Source organism: Peromyscus eremicus, chromosome 4 (assembly GCF_949786415.1).
Source record: "Peromyscus eremicus chromosome 4, PerEre_H2_v1, whole genome shotgun sequence".
NCBI lineage: Eukaryota > Metazoa > Chordata > Mammalia > Rodentia > Cricetidae > Peromyscus > Peromyscus eremicus.
In genome coordinates, this window is record NC_081419.1 from 80,094,133 (window position 1) to 80,114,685 (window position 20,553).

Genomic DNA, 20,553 nt, shown 5'->3' on the forward strand with positions numbered 1-20,553 from the left:
CCTTTAAAAACATATTTACTGTGTGTCTATGTGTGCGTGTGCACACAGGCACACATGTGCCCCAGTGTATATGTGCATCTCAGAGGACATCTTCCCGCACACGTGTGCCCCAGTGTGTATGTGCATCTCAGAGGACATCTTCCCGCACACGTGTGCCACAGATAGTGTATATGTGCATCTCAGAGGCCATCTTCCCGCACACGTGTGCCCCAGTGTGTATGTGCATCTCAGAGGACATCCTCCAGGAGTCAGTTGTCTCCTTCCACGGTGAGTTCTGGGGCTAGGACTCAGGTGGCCGTGCTGTGCGGCACACTTTCACCGAGCGAGCCCTCTCACTGTCTCTTATTTTATCCTTAAAAGACACACTAGCATCGTAGGTGCTCTTCTTACGGCCCCTGTGTGACAAGTTAGGAAACGGAGGCTTTGAAACATTCCTTTACCTCCCCAAGGTCACACAGCTAGTGGCTGTGGTCCCAGAGTCTGTGCTTGTCCCCTGCACCCCACGGCTCTGGGTTTTTGTTGTGAGTGATCAGAGATAAATAGCAGGATGAAGAGAGGCCTTGAGTCAGCCAGCCCTGAGGACAAGAGGACAGTAGCAGTACTTACTCTGCCTACAAGCTCCTGGGCTGATGTTTATCCGCACGATCTCACGTCACCATGACAGTGATACTGCCAGGCTCGAGGAATCCTAATCTGCATGACATGTTTAGAAAGTGCTGTTTAACATCTCCAGGCCTCAGTTTCCGTATCAGTAAAAGGTGACTGTGGAGATGAACAAGATAATGCAGGGAGAGCACCTGTTCTTTAAGGGGATTCCAGGAAAACGACTACTTTATTATGATGAGGTAAGCTATTGTTATCCTTGCTTTGCTGACAAGAAAACAGAGCTCAGAGAAATTGGCCAGGCCCACATAGTAATGGAGAAACTGGGTTCGCTCACATACCTCAGCCATCTCACTATTTTCAATCCCTGGGACCTTGCTCTTAGCCAGGAGCACTGAGCACCTCCCCATGTGGGTCATGGATAGACACCAACTAAAAAGTCCAGGCAGTCCAAACTTCCAGCTGTGTGATAAGGAGACGTTGATACACATGGAGCATTAGAAACTACATAGTGAATTTTGACATTGGATCCTTTCTAGGTCTGCTCATTGGTAAGAAGGTATCCGCCACAATGGTGGGCAGGGCAGGAAGCCACCACACCCAGTCAGCCATGCCGAGACCGAAGAGCAGGCAGTTACAGTGCGCTGCACAGTATCCATCAATTCCATGAGTGCTTCAACGTTTGAGGAAGAAACAGGCTTTGTATTAGTTGGTTTTGCCCAGCTGCAGGCTGAGGCAGATGTTCTGAGCTCATGCAAAGCGGGCTAGGCTAAGCGGGGAGGCTGGGCAAGTTGTGTGTGTTAGATGCATTTTCAGCTGGTGCTTTTAGCCTATGATGGGTTTTTCAGGACGTAATCTCATAGCAAGCTGAGGAACTTCTCTAACTAAACTCAGAGTTCTTATATGGATTACCTCACTATTTCATCCCAGCCTCTTAGTGACTCTTTGAGACAATTTTACCAATCCTAGTCTCCTTTGAGCAGGCTAGGAACTCGGGGCTTGGGGAGCCTCAGCCAAGGCTGCTGTGTGAAACTTTTCATTGTACTTGGCCTGGAACTCTTGACGCCCGAGTTTGAAAGAAAAGCAGACATTCCCATTGCCCCTTCCCATACCCTTGGCTGACATCAGATCTCTGTCTGGTGTGACTTGTAATTAGCTGCAGCCTTGTGTTCAGGTCTCCAGATGGGGGTGGGGGGATGGGGGCAGGGGCAGGTGACAACTCAGGGGACACATTCTCTCAAGAACATGCTCTCTTACTGCAATATGAGAATGCCTTTTAGAGGCCGGAGAGCCTGGAGTTTGTGGGTCATAAATGGCAGCCCAGGACCAATTCCCAGTGACCCATTGGGATTTCCACACCATCATCCTTGTCCTCAAGATGCTTTGACCCTGGCTGCCCCAGGCTGACAACTGACATCACATTGAGCATTGTGGATGTGGGCTGAAGAGGTGGGATGTGTTAGGCTCAGAGGTGCTGCCCCTGGTTTTCTGTCTTTCCCTGTCTGCCATCGGGACATGCAGGTGAAGTCACAGGACAGCCGTCATCAGAGCCCTGGTGAAGGTGGGAGGAACTGCAGGAGAAAGCATTCCCTGACCATGAACGGAGCAGCGAGGAAGCCCCTCCTGGGCTTGTTTTTGAGACGGGAGGATGCAGGAAATGCTTGGTATCTCTGAGCGCCACTCTGCCTTTCCCCCTTCTGCACAGAACAGCCGTTTCTGGTGTGCCTTTTGTCAGCAGTGACTGTGAGCCTGGCTTACACAGTTCACATCTTTCAAAGGCCTTGGATGATTTGCTTCATGTGGATTTGGGTGCAGGGGACAGTCGTGGACCTTCTGCTCCTTCTGTCAATGGTAATTACTGATTGCTGCTGGCAGTGGCCGGGGAAACGGGACTGCGTTAGCAATTCTTAATTGCACAAATCTCAAATCACCGCCCTCTAGTGGCTTCACTGGAGAACATCCACGTTATGGGGGGGCTGAGAGGAGTTCACATGCAAACTGGATTTAACCAGAATGCGTGAAAGACAAGGATGAGGGCTAAGGAGGTGAGTCCGTGGGTAGAAGTGCTTGCTGTGTGCGTGTGGAGCTGAGTTCAAATCTCCAGAACCCACATAGAAAGCCAGGTGTGAGCATATGCACCTGTAACCCCAGCAGAGACAGGAGGGTCACTGGATCTTGATGGGTGGCAGCCTAGTTCCAGGTTTAGTGAGAGTGTGCCACACATATATCCCAATATCCCCCCCCCCTCACACACACACTAAAATTTATTTTAGAACTTGAGAGAACAGAACCCCTAATCCTTACAGAGGAGCATCCCCTTTTAAAGAATATCTTGTATTTGCTGACAATTTCATACATGTATACAATGTATCCTGGACATACCGACTCCAACCCCTCCCTCTGAGTCTCCTCAGTCCACTCGCTCCTGCTCTCACGTTTCTCTTCTCTTTTTTCTGTAACTTGCTGAGTTCCGTTATGCTGTCTGCGGGAATGCTGGCTAAACTTGTTGGCTTGACCTTACGCAAGTCTGACAGAACACCCCTTCTACCTCTGTCCCTTCCCCCTAGTCACCGATGAGCTTAGTCTAGAGTCCAATTCAGACTATTCTCATAAAAAGGGAACCAACACAGCGCCCCCCGCCCCAAACCAAACTGCATTCTGGGCTCTGTGTTCTTCCTCGGACCGTGCCTTCCAAGCCCCTTAAGTGTCGCTGCTGTTTGTTGTGCTCACCCACTGGTGACATGGTTGACTCGAGGCGTGCCACCAAGTCTGTTTTCCTTGCAAAGCATCCCTTTGGCACTGGTACTTCTCACTCTGTAACTAGCATTCTGTCCTGGTGTGGAGATAAAAATGCCGTTCATAGCATATGCACCTTAAGATCTAGCCTTTCCCATTTCTTCAAAGTAAGGACAGATCTTAATTTAATATGGTAAGTTGAACTGTGTGCTCCCTTCCTCGAGATTTTAACTTTACCCTTAAGTTGACTCTTGCCTATTCTGTGACCTTGCACCCTAATTTTTCCGTTTACTTCCTGGACTGCATTTGAAGTGTCTATAAATCACCTCTTAGGTCAGCCCTTTCCTTGAGATGAATAATATTTGTATTCTTGTCATGCAACATGGTTTTACAACGATGCCGATTTATTATTTTTCGGCAGTCTAGACTTGCGCTCTGTTTTCCTTTCATTTTTCTTTTTCAGTGTTGTACGCACAGCGAGTCTTTTCTCTTAGCCTTGGTGATGGTGATCACTTTAAAGGACAAATTTTTCACTTCCCTAGGCAGACTCAGAAAATGGCACGTGTGACAGACGGTCTAGGTGAGTTGACCCAGTCTGATGTGGGTTCAGAGCACCAGGCCCAGTCAGGGACTGTCACATGGAGGGTCAGCCGGAAGGGAAACAGGCACTGGCATGAATACACTGTCCCCTGGTTCTCCAGTTGGCCGTGAGCAGGTTTATTGCCCCCACTCTAATGTAGGACCCTGCTTTAATTCAAATCACATACTTTAATGATCTCATGGTCATTGATTTCTTTCCAGGGACTTTCAGGTTGCATGTGGAAAAGTCAGCGAAGCAGAAATCAGTTCTGATGACCTTGTCCCTGAAGCCGCGAGGGAGGGAATTCAGCATTGAGCAGAAGGCGGGTGAGGCAGATAGGATTTTGACTTCAATGTTATCTTCTAAGAACTTAGCTTTTCCTAAGGGCCCGGTTCCCATGGTACCATTCCTCCCCCTTATGAATGATGCGTGTGCCCATTGTTTGCTTGTATCTTTAGGAGATCACTTGGTGGCTGGTGTTCTCTGCTGGAGGTCTTGGAGTTCTAATGATTTATGCCCTTTCATAGTGTCAGTTCATCCAGCACTTGCCTGCGGACTCAGCAGAATTTACACATTAGGGTCTTCAGAGTGTTGAGTAACTCATGAAATGTCCAGGGCATGGCCCATGTTGACTGTGGGTAGGTGCAGCACGTGACAGAGACAGGCCCTTGAAGGCAGGTGACTTCCTTGTGTGACTGAACAAGTCAGATATGTTTTTTAAGCCTTGCAGTTAATTTAAAATGGAAATAAGAAGTGTAGACTGAGAAGCGAGGTGATGCCCATAAAGTCTTTAGCAATAGTGTTCCATGAATGTCAGTTGTTACAGTTATGGGGATGGAAGATCCATTTAGAGGATCAGTGTGAGTCATGCAGACTGAGTCAGAAAAGACTGAGCTGAGCTGAGCTGAGTGGTTCTGGAAACCTCACAAGACCATCTCAGCTCAAACTCAAGGTTGTTGGGAGGCTTGTATTAGATACGAGGTGTCCTAGATGTGAGACATGGAACTCAATATGTTAGCCAACTCCCCATGCTCTAGGTCTCCTACAGCATTACATCTTGACTCTAGGAAACCTTTCAACCAAGTTTCTCTGGCACAAGACATACTTAAAGAAAAGAAGTCCTCTTAGGTGGATACCCTCCCTCCAAGTACATGCCAAGCATTTAATGCTTCCTTTCAAGGCTGAGGAGACGGCTCAGTTATTAGCTATTTTTTTCCTATTGCTGTCATCAAATATGCTGACACAAGAAACTTAAGGGAGTGGGTTCACAGTTCAAGGTACAGTTCACAATTGGTTGAGAAGTCATAGTGGCAGGAGCGTGAGGTAGCTGGCCTCATTGCATTCAGTCAGGACGCAAAGAATGATTGGTGTTAGTGCTCAGCTCACTTCCTACATTTGCAGTCCCGGATCCTAGCCCAGGGAATGGTGCCACCCACCATGATTCCAACTTCAATTAACCTAATCAAGATGGTGTGCCCACAGGCTTGTTCCCTGCATGATTCTAAGTCTCTTCAAGTTGGTCACCAAGATTAATCCTTACAGTAGGTAGAGGACTTGCAGTGTAAGTTCTGAGACCTGAGTTCAGATCCCCAGAACCCGCATAAAGCCAGGTGCTGTAATGTGCATTTGAATCCCCAGTGTTTCTATGGGGAGTTGGGAGGTGGAGACAGGAGACTCTTGGGAAGCTCAGGGACCAACAGGAGACTGTCTCAGACAGGGTGAAAGTGAGGAGAGAAGCGACGCCTGGATTGTCCTCTGACATCCACAAAGTAACATGACATACAGGGGTCACACAACTATTGTGACATCCAGGCACCAGCTCACATTCTCTGTCTGCCTCTCTCCTCTCCTCTCCTCTCCTCTCCTCTCCTCTCCTCTCCTCTCCTCTCCTCTCCTCTCCTCTCCTCTCCTCTCCTCTCCCCTCCTCTCCCCTCCTCTCCCCTCTTCCTCCTCCTCCTTCTTCTTCTTCTCTCTCTCTCTCCCCATCTCCTCTCTCTCCTGTTTCCCCCAACAAGATTTTTTTTAAAAAAACCTCAAACAATAAATGCATTTTCTTTCAGAAATCAAAACTCCAGAAGCTTTTGTCTCCACAGTGTACATATTGCTGTTTTTTCAAAATTAAACAATTGCACTTATTGTTACAAAACAATAAATGGAAAGTTCTCTGAATCTGTCCCCTGTAGAATAAAATGCCACAATTGGGAAGTGGTGCGCAGTACTGGTGAAGTTCTTTTGGGACACCAAGTGCTTTGGATGTCAACAACCTAAAGGTGCCATTGCTGTGGACCTTCTGGGTGTCTTGGCCTCCTAGTCCGCTGCTGGGCAGACTTTTTTTTTTTTTTTTTTTTTGGCTTGATTTCCCTAGAGGATTGTGTTTCTTTTGTAAATGAAGAAGGAAGCTTCTGGCTATTGCTCTCGGATGGGCAGCGAGGCGAGAGCAGGACCCCTGTGTCATGGCAGTTACGTGAGAGCTCATCCAGCCAGGCGGGTCTGTGAGGACTGGCGACACCCTTCCTGGTGTGAGTGGCCTGCTCGCTGCTCACACACACAAGCTTGATTTATAATCCCCGTCGGACAGCATCTGAGTCTAATTACCTGGGTATATGAAAGTTCAGAGGCTCTCAAGCAAGTTAGCCATTCAGGGATGCACTTTACCAGAAGCAGATGGGAAAAATAAAACACTTTAGTTTATGAGTATTTTTCTATTCAGGAGAAGGAGAAGGAACAAAAAGAGTTGCCAAATTGATCCTTGTCAAGCACTAATTAAATATTATTCATGATTAATTTTGATGTTGATGTATTCAGTGTTTTAACAGTGTCATAAATATCGGGAAGAATGAAATAACTCACTTCGTGTAGCGTAATAAATCATACACACTTCTGTCCCCATGGGGCCTCCTGAGCCAGCCTGATTATTGTTTTTAAAAATAATACACTTGCTAGTGACTTTTCTGGAATGTTCTTCATGGATGTGAAGGAACAATTTCCTAATCACACTTTGAAGTTGTCGTTTCATCTGCTTAAACCGCTTTTATAATTATAAAAAATTACAAACCTATTGCTTTTGATGTATCACTAACAGGTGAAGGTGCTGTAGAATCTACTTTTGAAAATCCAGGGGGGGTCTGAGGAGAGGCAGGTGGGTGAGGATATAAAGGAAACAAGGTTAGTCTTGAATGGCTGATTCTGGGAACATGGTGAGAGACCCATGGGAATTTATTGTAATAGTCCCTACTTCGATACATTTTTGTAATTTTCTATGATAAATATTTGAACAGTATTTTGGGAGGAGAAGCTCAGGGTTATTTCTTGAAAAAAATGACAACTAGCCCTCACTGTAAGCCTATTTTATTAATCATGTTAGAATATGTAGTGATTCCAGTTTGGGGTTGACGAACAGTGGTGATAAAAATAATGATAGTAGCTCCTGTTTAATTGAATGTCACCGTTGGCAGTGTCCAAAGCAGGCCTTCTACATTCTCCTGCATTCTCTAAGACCTGTGTGTCCAAAGCAGGCCTTCTACATTCTCCTGCATTCTCTAAGACCTGTGTGTCCAAAGCAGGCCTTCTACATTCTCCTGCATTCTCTAAGACTGTGTGTCCAAAGCAGGCCTTCTGCATTCCCCTGCATTCTCTAAGACCTGTGTGTCCAAAGCAGGCCTTCTACATTCTCCTGCATTCTCTAAGACCTGTGTGTCCAAAGCAGGCCTTCTACATTCTCCTGCATTCTCTAAGACCTGTGTGTCCAAAGCAGGCCTTCTACATTCCCCTGCATTCTCTAAGACCTGTGTGTCCAAAGCAGGCCTTCTACATTCTCCTGCATTCTCTAAGACCTGTGTGTTCAAAGTAGACCTTCTACATTCTTCTGCATTCTCTAAGACCTGTGTGTTCAAAGCAGACCTTCTACATTCTCCTGCATTCTCTATGACCTGTGTGTGTAGCTCAGGAGTAGAGTGCTTGCCTAGCATGGCCGAGGCTCTGTGTTCAATCCCTGGTACTGGGAAAATGAAAGATTGTTATATAGGTTATAGATAGGTTAAATATTTTTGTTCTTAGTTTGAAGACGAGGAAACAGAAACTCAGGGAGATTAAATTGTTTGATAAAAGCCAGTCACTCAACGGCAAAAGGAGGTCTCTGATGTTCCAAGGTGAATCCTTCTATTTTCATTTTAAAAGGGACTACATTTACTTACATGGTTGGGCTAGGGTCATACATTCCAATAATTTGGACAGGGAGGAGACTTAGAGATGCTGTGGTCCAAAGATGCTAAGTAGATGATATGCCTGCTCTCGCCCCTCTGCCTGTGGTGGCAGCAGATATTACTAATTAAATGTGGCATTTACACTGATTCAAAATTCTGTTCAACACAGTGTCTGAGATGGCTCGGATGGCTCAGAGCTGGCCCCTGGCAAAAATCAACCCATTGTTTCTTTTTCCTTTTTCTTCCTGACAAACAAGACATCTGAGTCCCAGAGAAAGTCATAACTCACTCAAGGCCTCATCGATAGTCATGGACAAAGTTCTCACCGCTCTTGATATAGATTCTGGGAGTCTTCTGTCTGGTTCTTCTCCCACATGTTCATATACACTAACAGCAGCTGCTTGGAACAATGTGGGATCGATATTGGGTATGTATGAGATGGGTAACAACATTGCCCAGCTCTAAGATAGTCTGGCTGTGGATTAAACCAGGTCAGTTCTCAGAAGCATCTGCTAGTTTCCTAAAACAGAACAAAGCCCGAGGCTGAATTTAGTCAAACAGCTGCATCCATGGGCCCCACCGCCCCTAGCAACAGAAGTCTACAGTCCCCAGTCACTTTCCTCAGGGACACATGTGGAAGGCTCTGTTCTGTCCAGTCCAGGAGAATGACATAAAGCAGACAGCCGGAGCCATCCCTCACCAGCCACACCTTCCCCCGCCATGGCGGACTTGGAAACCACGCAGCTGACCCCTGCTATTTCTTCTCCCAAAGGACATCTAGATTCAGACTTCTCACACGGTCTCAGGCCCCTGTCTCCTTTTCTGAAGATGTTTGGGTCCTTGAATGACTTTTCCCCACAGTATTTACCTTGGCAATAGAAATCCTGTCTATGGAATGTGGGCTTTCCCTAAATCTTAAGGTCTTTGGTGATTTTGTGGATGGGTTTCTATCTTCCCCAAGAGGCCCAGAAATGAGGCAGAAATTTCTAGTGGAATTTGTGTCTTTTTAAAAATATGTATCTGCGAATTAAGCAGCTAATGGAAACCCATGTAATTTGTGTGACAAGTGACAGTGTGAAAATAACTCACCCATGTCCTGTTACGAATTTGCATGCATTATGCTCGATACAGTCGTACGTCACCCATAGACCGTTAAGATGGAGTCGCCAGTATTTTCTTAGGTACTGTTTTTCTATTTATTTATTTTTTTTTATTTTTGCTGTTTGTTCCTAATTTCTTGGTTGTTAGTGAAGAACATTAGGGCAAAGGATTATTTCACACATAGACACGGATCAAATGTGTGGGAGGCAAAGTGACCTAGTCTAGGGGCTAATAAAAAAAAAACTGTTAATGAAAGAAACTACTATTGTGAAATGAGCTTCAGGTTGGGATCTGTGTATGCTTCACTGGTTGGCATTTCAGAAAAGATATGTGCCTGTGGAAGAGTGGATCGAGACAAGGGAGAGGAGCAGGAAGTAGTTTGTCGTTGGAGGGACTCAGGTCCTGCTGGTGTGTGCCAGTAAGGCAGGCAGGCTGACTTGAAGTGATTTACAGTAGATTTGGTTTCTTTGCTAAGCTGTGTAGCAGTGGGGAGATGGCTGAGTCAGGAAAGTGCCTGCCCCACAAGCATGAGAACCCAAGTTCAGGTCTCTACGGATCCCTGGATTCCTGACCATCCCGTCTAACCAACTGGTGAGCTCTTGTCTGGCTAAAAAATCCTTCTCAAAAAACTAAGTGGAGAACAATGGAAGAACTCACCTAGTGTCACTTACAGAAAGAATCTGTACAGGTATCTGCATGAATACACACATACCACACACACACCACACACACCACATACATACACCCATATCACATACCCACACCACACATATACACCACACACACATCACATATACACACCACACACATACTACACACACACACCACACACGCACTACACACACACCACACACACACACACTATACACACACCACACACACAAGCATATGGATGCATGCACATCAGTTATATATTCCTATTAAGGATGCTAAGGAAAGACTATAATAGCATATCAAATCCATTTGGCTTCAACTGTGGTTAAACTAGATATTTATGCTTCTACACAGTGAGTTAAGGAAAAGAGTAATAATGAAGTAAAGGTAGCATGAAACAGGCCAAAAGGAGATGGTGCCACACCTATGAACAACATTCAGAGGACATGGACTGAAGGTTCCCCTAAGACTTTCCCTTCTCCTTTAGTGACTGGAGATGGCCAGAGATGGCCTGTGTCTACGCAAAGCATGGGATGTAAGTCATAGCAGCAATGGGGGGAGCTTCAGTGGGTTTAGAGACAAGCTGCATCCAGTTCCTCTTTGTCTTTTTGATAGGCATCCTCACTAAATGGAGAGGCCAAGATGACCTGAGCTCCCTTTCAGCCTTGACTTCCAGACACAGTCAGAGTTCCAGGAGACTGGAACTGACTCCGCTTTAAGTGGGGTGCTCTGGGAAGTTTTATGCAGTTCTGATTCTCTTAAGAAGGTTATTAATGCTATAATCCTACCTGCTATCGTGTGTGTGTGTGTGTGTGTGTGTGTGTGTGTGTGTGTGTGTGTGTACATTTGTCAATGTGGTTCATGTGTGTGGACTGTGGAGGCCAGAGGGCAAGCCCAGGTACCATTTCTCAGGTACTACTAACTTCTTTACTTTTTTTGTTTTTTGAGATAGGGCCTCTCATCAGCCTGAAACTTGCCGAGTAGGCTGACTAACCAATGTCTGCCCTTTTCTCTTCCCCAGCACTGGGATTGCAAGCACAGGCCACCATGTCAACTTCTGTATGTGGGGTTTGGGGTTGATCACAGGTCCTCTCTTGCAAACACTTTCCTAACAGAGCTTTCCCAACCTTCTCTCTTGACATGGACGAAGGGGCTTCTTTAGAAGAGTCACACTTGTTCAGAGTGACAACTGGACCGTGAAAGCAGAACCAAGCATCATTTCTCTTCCATCCTTCTTGGGATCTTTGGGGCAGCGTGACAACATCCTGTATGCAGCACAGGGAGAGGGTCACATGATGAGATGAGGAAGACTCTGGAGCCGATTCTTAGAAAAAGGGAAGAGGCTGGCCAGAGGGATGGGATGGGGAGTCAGAGGCATTGGCCCACGTCTAGACCCAGAGAGGAAAAGAACATGATTGACTTCAGGGAACTGGTCATGGTGCTGCCTGCCTATGCCAGGCACTGTGACCATATAGGAGCTACCAGAACAGACAGATAGCTGTTTGGTTAGGGTGCAGTGTTGGGTGAGGAGAGACATGGAGAGTAGAACCAGTCCACCAAAGGTTTGAAAGGCCTTACTGGAAAGTGCACTTTTGACAAGTCATTGTCCACTGTGATGACAAGCCATTGTCTACTGTGATGACAAGCCATTGTCCACTATGGTGAGGAAAGCTTTGATATTGAGAATTGTGGCAAACATGGGCTTTGGGTGTGTTTGCCTCATTTAAAGGGATGGCTTCTAGATCTCTAGAAGCTCAGTCAACTTTGAGGGCTTTCCCTTGAGTCTTCCTGAATCTACTGACCAGAAGGGCATCTGTAGTCTGAGATGATGATGATGACGATGATGATTAGTTTGTTTTGTTTTGTTTCTGAGACAAGGTCTCCTGTGGTCCAGGTTGCCCTCAAACTCTCTACGCAGCCAAGGACGACCTTGAGGTCCTGATCCTCCTGCCTCCACTTTCTAGGTGCTGTGATTACAGGTACTGCTATTAGCCCGCGATTATAAACAGTGTTACCTGGCTCTGGGAGTGGGGAGTGATGGATGGCTAACCTTGGATGACCTCTGATCCTGAGTCACAGTTAGACTGGGTAAAAGTTGACCCCCCACTCTGAGCTTTTCTCCTTGGATGAGGATGCATGCATCTCAGAAGACTGTCTTCCTAGACTTAAAAACATGCATGCTTCTTCTTGCAGAAATCCATCACTCGTAGCTGTTTACACAGAGCTGGGGAACTACCATTCTCTAAGCAAGCTCTTTTTCTTTCTGATCACTGTAGACACAGCCCCTGCTGGTCTGATGAGAATGCAACATTAGAGCTCAAGAAACAGGCTGAGCAGGCAGCCAGAGGTAGGCTCAAGGCTTTCTGGAAGAGTTGAATACTTTATGGATAGAAGATAAAGAGAGCCCAAGAGCACACACACAGTATCTTTACTGATAAATACAGCTATTTAAAACTATGGTAACAAACTCCTGTCATCTGCTCCAGCCTTGAAACAGAACAAAGTCCACTTCTCTTGCCCATTCTAGAAGTCAACCACTTCTTCCCATTTTATTTATTTTTTTTAAAAGATTTATTTATCTATTTTATGTATATGGGTGTTTTGTCTGCATGTACATTGTCTGCCCACCAGAAGAGGGCATCTGATCCCATGGGACTACAGTTATGGATGGTTGTGAGCAAAACGTGGGTGCTGAGAATTGAACCCAGGACCTCTGGAAGAGCAGCCAGTGCTCCTAACCACTGAGCCATCTCTCCAGTCCCTTGTCTTCCCATTTTAAAATTTGCACTTGGTGCCGTCCACTTGAAGAGTTCAAAATGAAAAGGGACTATCTGGTAGACCTCCTTGGACTGCACAAAGTCAAGAAGCAGCATCCCTGCTTGCTAGCTGGAGACCGTGTGTCTCTATGCCTGTGTTTCTCTGCTGTGGACGGAGAAAAGATATACCTCCCTAGAAGAATCTGGAGTGGGGGGTTCAAGTAAAAGAAGGTGGCAGCACTCTTGGTTAGTGTGCGATGTGCAACGGCTGTCGTGTCATCAGACGGGTGTGTTTGGGGGTCAGTATCACTGTCCTCCCTAGACATAGTGATGGTCACAGCTTACACAGAACAGAGTTGAGTGAAGCTGAGGCATTTTACTGGAAGAAAAGTGAGGCTCCTCCCACTGTGGGGGGACAGAGCGGAGCGTTAGAAGAGTTAGCCGGTTTGGTTGAGGTCTTGGCAGGACCTGACGGAGCAGGCACACAGTCACCAATATTCCCACGGAAACCTTGCTTTTTCCTGCTGCCCGATTGCATCGTTCTTACACCAAGGACACCACTGAGAGACATCCCCAGAAAGAGTCCACATTCTTCCCATGGGAGAACTCCCCTTCCTCAGTAAATCCAGATCCTGCCATCTGTGTCCTGCCACGAGACTGCTGGGACACATTTGGTTTCTTGGTGTAGGACTGGGCAGGCAGGGAACTGCTGATGGGGACATCCAGGAGGGGTTGTCACTGATGTCTGACAGTTCCTGGAAATCCCAAAGCCAGTGGCACTCAAGTGCGAGCTCCTTGCTGAATTGTGAAGATAGTTACTAACAGCTTGGAAAAGTGGGGACAGCAAGAGCTATTAGGATGTCCTGCCACTTCCTGTGTGGTTAACAGTTTGTGTTGGGGTTGGGCTTGGTATCACTGATGTTCCCATCCCTGACTGTTCCTGCTCAGGGCACAGCCTCCAGCAGGTTTGTGGAGTCTCTCTAGTTTATGGGACTAGGTTACCCTTGCAAAGATTCTGATCTCATGACTTTCAGGTCCCTTGTTAGAATGGGCCTAAAATCTCAGTTTGCATTACAGTGGAAGTGCCACCTGTTTGAGTCCTTAGAGATCTATTTTACAGTAGCTGAAGGACTTTGATATAAGCTACTTTTCCAAGTGTCCTGGAGCAGGAAATGCCCTTTCACAGTATCAACCCTTCCTTTCTGTGAGGAAGGGGTCACCACCAGTCACAGCCAAGGTGTCATGTGGTTAAAACAAGTTGGAGACAGCAGCATGCACCTGTAATCCCAATGATCTGCCAGTGAAATGGGATGTGGACACAGGAGGCACAGCCAGCCTGGAGTATGCAGTGCAGGAGCAGAACCAGAAGAGAGATCCTGCCTCAAACAAGGTGGAAGGTGAAAACAGATTACGTAAAGTTCACACACACATGGCATGTGCCACACACATATACACCACACACACACACACACACAAAAAAAAACCATACACACATCACACATATACCATACACACCACACACATATACCATACACACCACACACACACACACACACCATACACGCATACACACCACACATATACCACACACTACATACAAACACCACACATACCCCACACACCACACACCACACACATACACACACACACAAAAACACTAAACAAAAAATACTCCAAAACAAATGAGTGAAAAAAATCAGTTTTAATAGATTGTCTTTTCATGAAAGCAAAAAGTCTTATTGAAACAATTTTTTAAAAATTGTTTTCTTCAAGAACTGTTTTCAAGTGGGTGGTTACTTAGAGGTCAGAGTTCTGAGGTCTAGTTTGAGGGCAGAAACTGAAGGAGACAAAAACCAAAAACCCACAACAGAAAAGGAGATTCCTGGCATGACTTAGATTACAGGATCCATGTCTGGGCCGTGGACACGGCGGCCTCCATTACAGAGCCAAGCAAAAGGCTCCCTCCTGGGTGAGTCCTGGCTCGCCAAACTCTCTTAAGTCACCTGCCTGTGTGGGGTGATTTTGTTGGAGCTGGCCCTAGTGTGGGAGGTGAGCCAGAGTGGAGGTGGGGTGGGGATAACCTGGTATCATAACATAAGAGGAAGTCCAGGTCCTCGCCGAGGGCTGGTTATTCCAGTCTGGTGGGGTCATCATCAGCTGGGCGGGCTGTCTGTCATGCCCTCTGATGTCATCTTGCTGACCTCTTCCTCTCCACAGGCTGGTGGGCCACTCTAGTCATTCTCCTTGACCATGACCACTCCTTCTTTGTACAAGTTCAAACTCCCTTTCCATTCAAATTGTTCTCTTCGTTTTTGGGGTGTGTGTGTGTATGGTGTGCAACAGTTTTATCAAAATGCAATCCACATGCCACAGTCAAAATGCTCCTCATGCCCATTTGAAGTATACTATTGTGTGGTTTTTAGACCACATGAGAACTTAGAACATTGTCACCCTGAAAAGAAACCCTGCTTGCTTCAACCCTTACTTTACTTCTTCTAGACAATCCATAGAAATGGAGTCGTGTTCTGTATTGCGGTTGCTTCTCTCACTCAGCACGAAGTTGCCAAGGTCCTCCTGTACTGTGACATGTTTCAGTGCCTGATTCCTTTTTGTGGTCATAGTAATATTTTATCGTGTTGGAATCCCACATTAGAGTTGTTCTGTTAGGAGCTGCTTGGAATGGTGCTGCCAGGCATTTGTGTACGAATTTTGTGCATCTTTCTGGTTTCATTTCTTTTGGGTGCATGCCTAGTGGTGGAATCCTGCTGGATCCCGGTGCTAACTTTTGATCTGACTGACTGAGGAACTCTTGGACAGTTTTTGCAAAGTGGATGCACCGATAGTGTAGAGTGGTCTGTCTTCTCTCTCTTGTTGTCAACACTTATTCTCAGTTAAAAAACTTAGGCCCGTAATGGGAGAAATCCGTGGAAGTCTGCTTAAGGAGTATTTGGGAAATTTATTAGGATAAATTGAGGAAATACACTCACGAATACAGAACTGAGTAGACAGCTGAAGTTGTCCTCTGTTCTGACCAGGAGCAAATCCACCTGGTGGTTCCATCACACCGACAGGAAACAGGGCCTCGTGACCCCTCTCCCTTTCCTTCTAAGAGGTCCTATATAACAGCAAGAAACACCACTTCCTTTGGGCCGTATAGGCCAAGGTCATGGGCGGGGCAAATACCACTGCAGGCCCATTCTACTGAGTGTGCAAAGGAGTTACATTTCCTTCTCATGGAGTATTCTTCCATTGTCAATTTTAAGGTGACTTTCAAACTATGTAATCTGGCTTATTTCATCCTACTAGGGCATATACTTTTTTAAAGATTAAGATAAATTATTTAATATTTTTACTATAGAATGATGAGATACTCTGTGCAGTAGATCTCTCGAGAATCCTTTCCTTAAAATTGCTTTATCAATGGGAAATCTATAAACCCAGTGGAACCGCTGAATGGATTAAGGGAGAGGTTACCTTTGGGCAAGAGCAGCCTTGACTGCTCCCTCTTGTTAGAGGTGAGGCCAAAGTCAGATCCCTTCACATCTGTCTGTCCTCAGACAGATTTTCTCCTTTACGACTCCAGCAGCCCATTGGAAATGGCTGTCACAGAACGAAGATCCCTGTTGTCAGTTAGAATTGACTGTGGCCCTGGGCAAGGGGAGGTATAAGATGGCCTTGGGTCCCTCACGCCGGAACCTAAGGAACCTAAGGAACTCGTGACATGGTGCTGTGAGAGGCATGCATTTAAACACTCCCATTAGATGTAACAAATGAGGAAAATTATAGTTCATGGTGCGGAGCAATCTCTGTAAGAGGCCCAGTATATATATATTTTTTAAATAATTTTTGGACATAGCCAGCTGATTAAGGGTTGAAAGACAATATCTTTTCCCAACAGTTCAAGTTATCACAAAACTCACTGTAAACCACAGCTTCGTGGATGAAATATGAGCTGTCTTAGGAACGCCAGCATCTGTGGCATTCTCATTGGGAGCTGTGTTTCGACAGCCCTTGTTTTTGTCCGGTAATACGAGATAAATATTTCCTATTGGCCCTTTTACATGGATTATTCCCTTTAATTCCCACAGCTACCTTACAGGGTATGATTACCACTACCCATGCCTTACAGATCAAACAACAACCCCCAAACTCAGCTGTAAGGGGGTGAATGCATCAGTCTGGCCAAGGAGTCTGGAATGCTGGCATTCTAGAAAATATCACTTAAAAAACAAAGACAACATGATGTGATAATTAGGGGCCAGGAAGATGGCTCAACCGATAAACTGTTTTCTGTGCAAGCCTGAGGACCTGAGTTCAGATTCCCCAACTTGTAATCCCAGAGCTTGGAGAGTGGAGACAGGAGGATCCCCAACATTTTGGGGTTAGTCAGTCTAGTTAAATTGGTGAGTTCCAGGCTCAGTGAGAGAGCTTGTCCCCCAAAATAAGATGGAAAGTGATTGACAAAGACCAAAGACACTGAGCACCAACCTCTGGCCTCTACATACATGTGTACACACATGCACATACACACATATACACACGCGAACATGTACACATACATACACACAGACACCAACACAGATCCCCACCTCCAAACAAACAAACAGACAACCCTGGCAGTTTTGCAGCCCAGTAGCCCAGTAAGATTGAAGAAAGCCTTGTTAATCTGGCCCACCTGTACTTGAGGACATGGCTCCCTTTCTCCAAGATCGCTGCTTCCGTTTTCTTTTAAATGCACTGGCTTGCCTCAGGTCAGGCTGCCCTGTCTATCCTTCTGTCCCCACAATTTGGGGGAAGAAGGTTCAGAATGACGTGAGGCACCTCACATGTGCAGTACCTTTCCAGTGAGTGCACTGGAATCCAGAAGCCAAGCTCACTCTTTCCACTCCCCTGTCCCTGCACCCCAGGAACAGGCCATGAAAGGCACTCAGAACTGTGGTCACCTGAGGAGAGTGGGGCTGGGACTCTGGCATGGGAACCCTTTGGAAGGTGAGGAACAGATCTGTGGGTGGTCCAGGACACCATTGGGGCACAGGCTTTCTGTTGCCACAGATGGCCAGGCTCTAAACCAACTTTCTTCTAGAAATTCTCTTATGGCAAGCCCTATTGTTGTAAGCACATAATTAATTACGGTCTGTCCAGGTTACCTTTCAGTGAAGTGGCTGTTAGGGGCTATCTTGTGTCCCTTTGGGACAAGGCTGTCATCCCTGTTAAATGGATGAGTTTGCAGGCTTGGAGGGGTTAGAGAAGTTGGTTGGTCTCATCTTGATCCAAAAGGTAGAGGCGTGATTCAGTGTGAGGATGTACTTCAGTTATATTCTGAAGCTTAGCATCCTGGGTCCAGCACTTCTTTGTGGGGTCTTGGGGTGGTGTCTCAGCAGATGAAGGAAGAAGGCCACGCTGCAGGCAGGGTGGTTGGAACCTTAGAAGAAGGTCTGTTTTAGGCAATGGTTTCCCCACCAAGACTCGGCAGCCTCAAGACAAGCAAGTGTCATGCTTGCTGACTTTATGCCCCAAATTTGGTCCCCCCCAAGTGACTGAAGTGGGAGAGTAAGGAGGTCTAAGCAGCATTTCTACAGACGTATAGTCTTTAGTGGCTAGAACTCTGACCTAGTGTGAGGCCTGGGCTGGGATTCAGACCCTTCCACCTCCTGCTCACATACAGGGTCTACCTTCATTTGTAGCAAGGACGTTATTCTGCCCGTTTTCCAGACTTGCTGGGAGGACAGTGCCTAGTCTGGTAAATGCTGTGGGTTATTGGCTGCAGCTCTTTCCCCACTTATACCCATGCCTCCTCCCCTTCTACACATCCCTAGAAGGTCCTTCTTGCCACCCTGCCGTCTACCCTCCTTGAGACCCTTATATTTTAAGGAAACACATTCAGAACGTACACAGATTCTTTCACTGTTTGTTCGGGGGCGGGGGAGGGATCTTCAGGATCCAGCTCTTCTTTGGAAAAGGGTCTCCCAAGGTTGTGTTGACACCTCTCTGGGGCCAGAGCTGCTCTATCAATTCTTTATTAAGACCAGCTATTTTTTATTTATAATGCCCGTGGGTTCATTAAAAATGGCACTTCCTATAGGGGATACCCGCAAAGCTTTTAGCCAGTTTTTTTTTTATCAGGTTGTTAGAGTAGATATGAATATTTTAATAGTGAGAAAGAGCAGAGCCGTCAAGGAACTTAATTTGTTCTGGAATCTAAATGACAGGCTTAACAGGGGTGCCGAGTAGTTCAGTATAATCAGTCCTGATAGTGGAGTAAGGAATACAATTAAATGGACCAGGGAGCTTTCTAGAAGGGCCCCAGGGGGATTCTTGTGGCTCCATCTCATCCTTGTAAGATCTAGGATAGCCACAGGCAGCATCCAGACCCAGTTAAGTCCCCAGGAAGCCAGGAGAGTGGATTTGCAGAATCTATTTTTTTTTTAACATTTATGGAATACTTTTCCCCAGCTGCTGGTTTTGTTAAATTATGTACAAAATCATGGATAAGCCCCCTCACGGCTGCCCATCCCCAGAGTGTTTGTGCCTTCAATCTTGATTGCAATGGTAGAGTTTCTCAATGTAATTTAAACAATGTCCACTTGGGGGTGCTTTATGATTGAAGTTAAATTCCACATTGGGTTTTCTCCGCCCACCCCTCTGCAATTCCTCCCTCTAGATTCTGAAGTTGTTCTTGCCTTTTAAAAAAGCTTCTTCCCTCCCAGCTGAACTAGTTTATAGGTGAAAATAAATCCGGGTAGGACTGTTCTCCTGCTGTTCTTTGCATGAATGTTTGGCATACAGGCACAGACTGCAATACATAGTTAAATAACCGTACGCCCCACGGCACCAGAAAAACAAACCCTCCCCTGAAGGTTTATTAATATGGCCAATGGCAAAAGAGATAAAAAACGTGAAATCAGATGTCTGAGCAGAAAACTGGAGGATAGTGTTTCACAGGGTGCCCAGCCTGTAACTCTCCATCACCCTTTCTCTCTGAAATAGGTGGGGTGCAGAGGTCTAATGAAGGACAGTCCACTGCTGCCTGGGCACAAGTCCAGGTTCCAGATGGTCTTTGGGGTCTACCCACATCTGGACAGTTTTGACATCACAGGAAGCTAGTTTGGGTTCCTAATTAGAACATTTGCTAGAAAACATTGCCACACTAAGGGCGCATTATTAACCTGTTATACTATGGAATAAAATGAAACCAATTATGATCCCACTTTTACAAGAGTGTCTGTTGGTGTACATCTGCAGGGAGAGAGAGAGAGAGAGAGAGAGAGAGAGAGAGAGAGAGAGAGAGAGAGAGCGAACCTGTCTGTGCCCACCTGCCCTAAGAGAGGGAGAGAGCACCTGTCTGTGCCCACTTGCCCTGAGAGAGAGAGCACCTGTCTGTGCCCACCTCCCCTGAGAGAGAAAGAGAGAGAGAGAGAGAGAGAGAGAGAGAGAGAGAGAGAGAGAGAGAGAGAGAGAGAGTAATTTAGAGGAGGGTGGCCGGGTTGTTGTCTACAACTCAACCATATTCTGTTTTCTTGAGCTGTGACTGGCAGGGATTTTCTTGAGTTTCTCTTCATGTCTTTATATTGTTATGCTTTTTTTTTTTAATCTTATCTAAACCTTATTTTCTTCTGCTTCTTATCATAGGCAGGGAAGAGCGGCTTCCTGCTCTGTGGGTAAAGGGCATGTCTGTGTCTGAGTAGCTGCTGGGTGTGTTTCCTTCCACACCACGCCCCCCCTCGGCATGGTCAGTTCCACCTCGCTCCATCTCTCACTGGGTGGCTGACCTGTCTCTACACAGCATCGCACTACCTCTTGCTGTCTGCTCCAGGAGGGGGTCTCAGGACCCTCCAGGGGAGACTAGTCCCTTGCTCCAGCCCTTGGCCACCATCGTCATTGGCCTTTCACTGTCTGTCCAGTGGAGGAGAGATGACATCCC

At 46.3% G+C, this 20,553-nt stretch overlaps 1 protein-coding gene across 3 annotated transcripts in view; it reads left to right on the forward strand.

Moving 5' to 3' along the window:
* The first annotated feature begins 562 nt into the window (after nucleotides 1–562).
* Nucleotides 563–20,553, forward strand: part of LOC131909426 (uncharacterized) — a 159,165-nt gene continuing 139,174 nt past the window's right edge. The window contains exons 1-2 of one of the 3 annotated variants that reach the window (XM_059261051.1): nucleotides 2,088–2,454; nucleotides 4,141–4,245. Coding sequence is in view for 1 of the 3 variants with exons in the window: in XM_059261049.1 (XP_059117032.1) it covers nucleotides 838–845 (8 nt within the window). In the remaining 2 variants the exon portion in view is untranslated. Of the gene's footprint in view, nucleotides 846–2,087; nucleotides 2,455–4,140; nucleotides 4,246–20,553 lie in introns of those variants that run through there. The other 2 variants (XM_059261049.1, XM_059261053.1) reach the window with 2 other exon arrangements.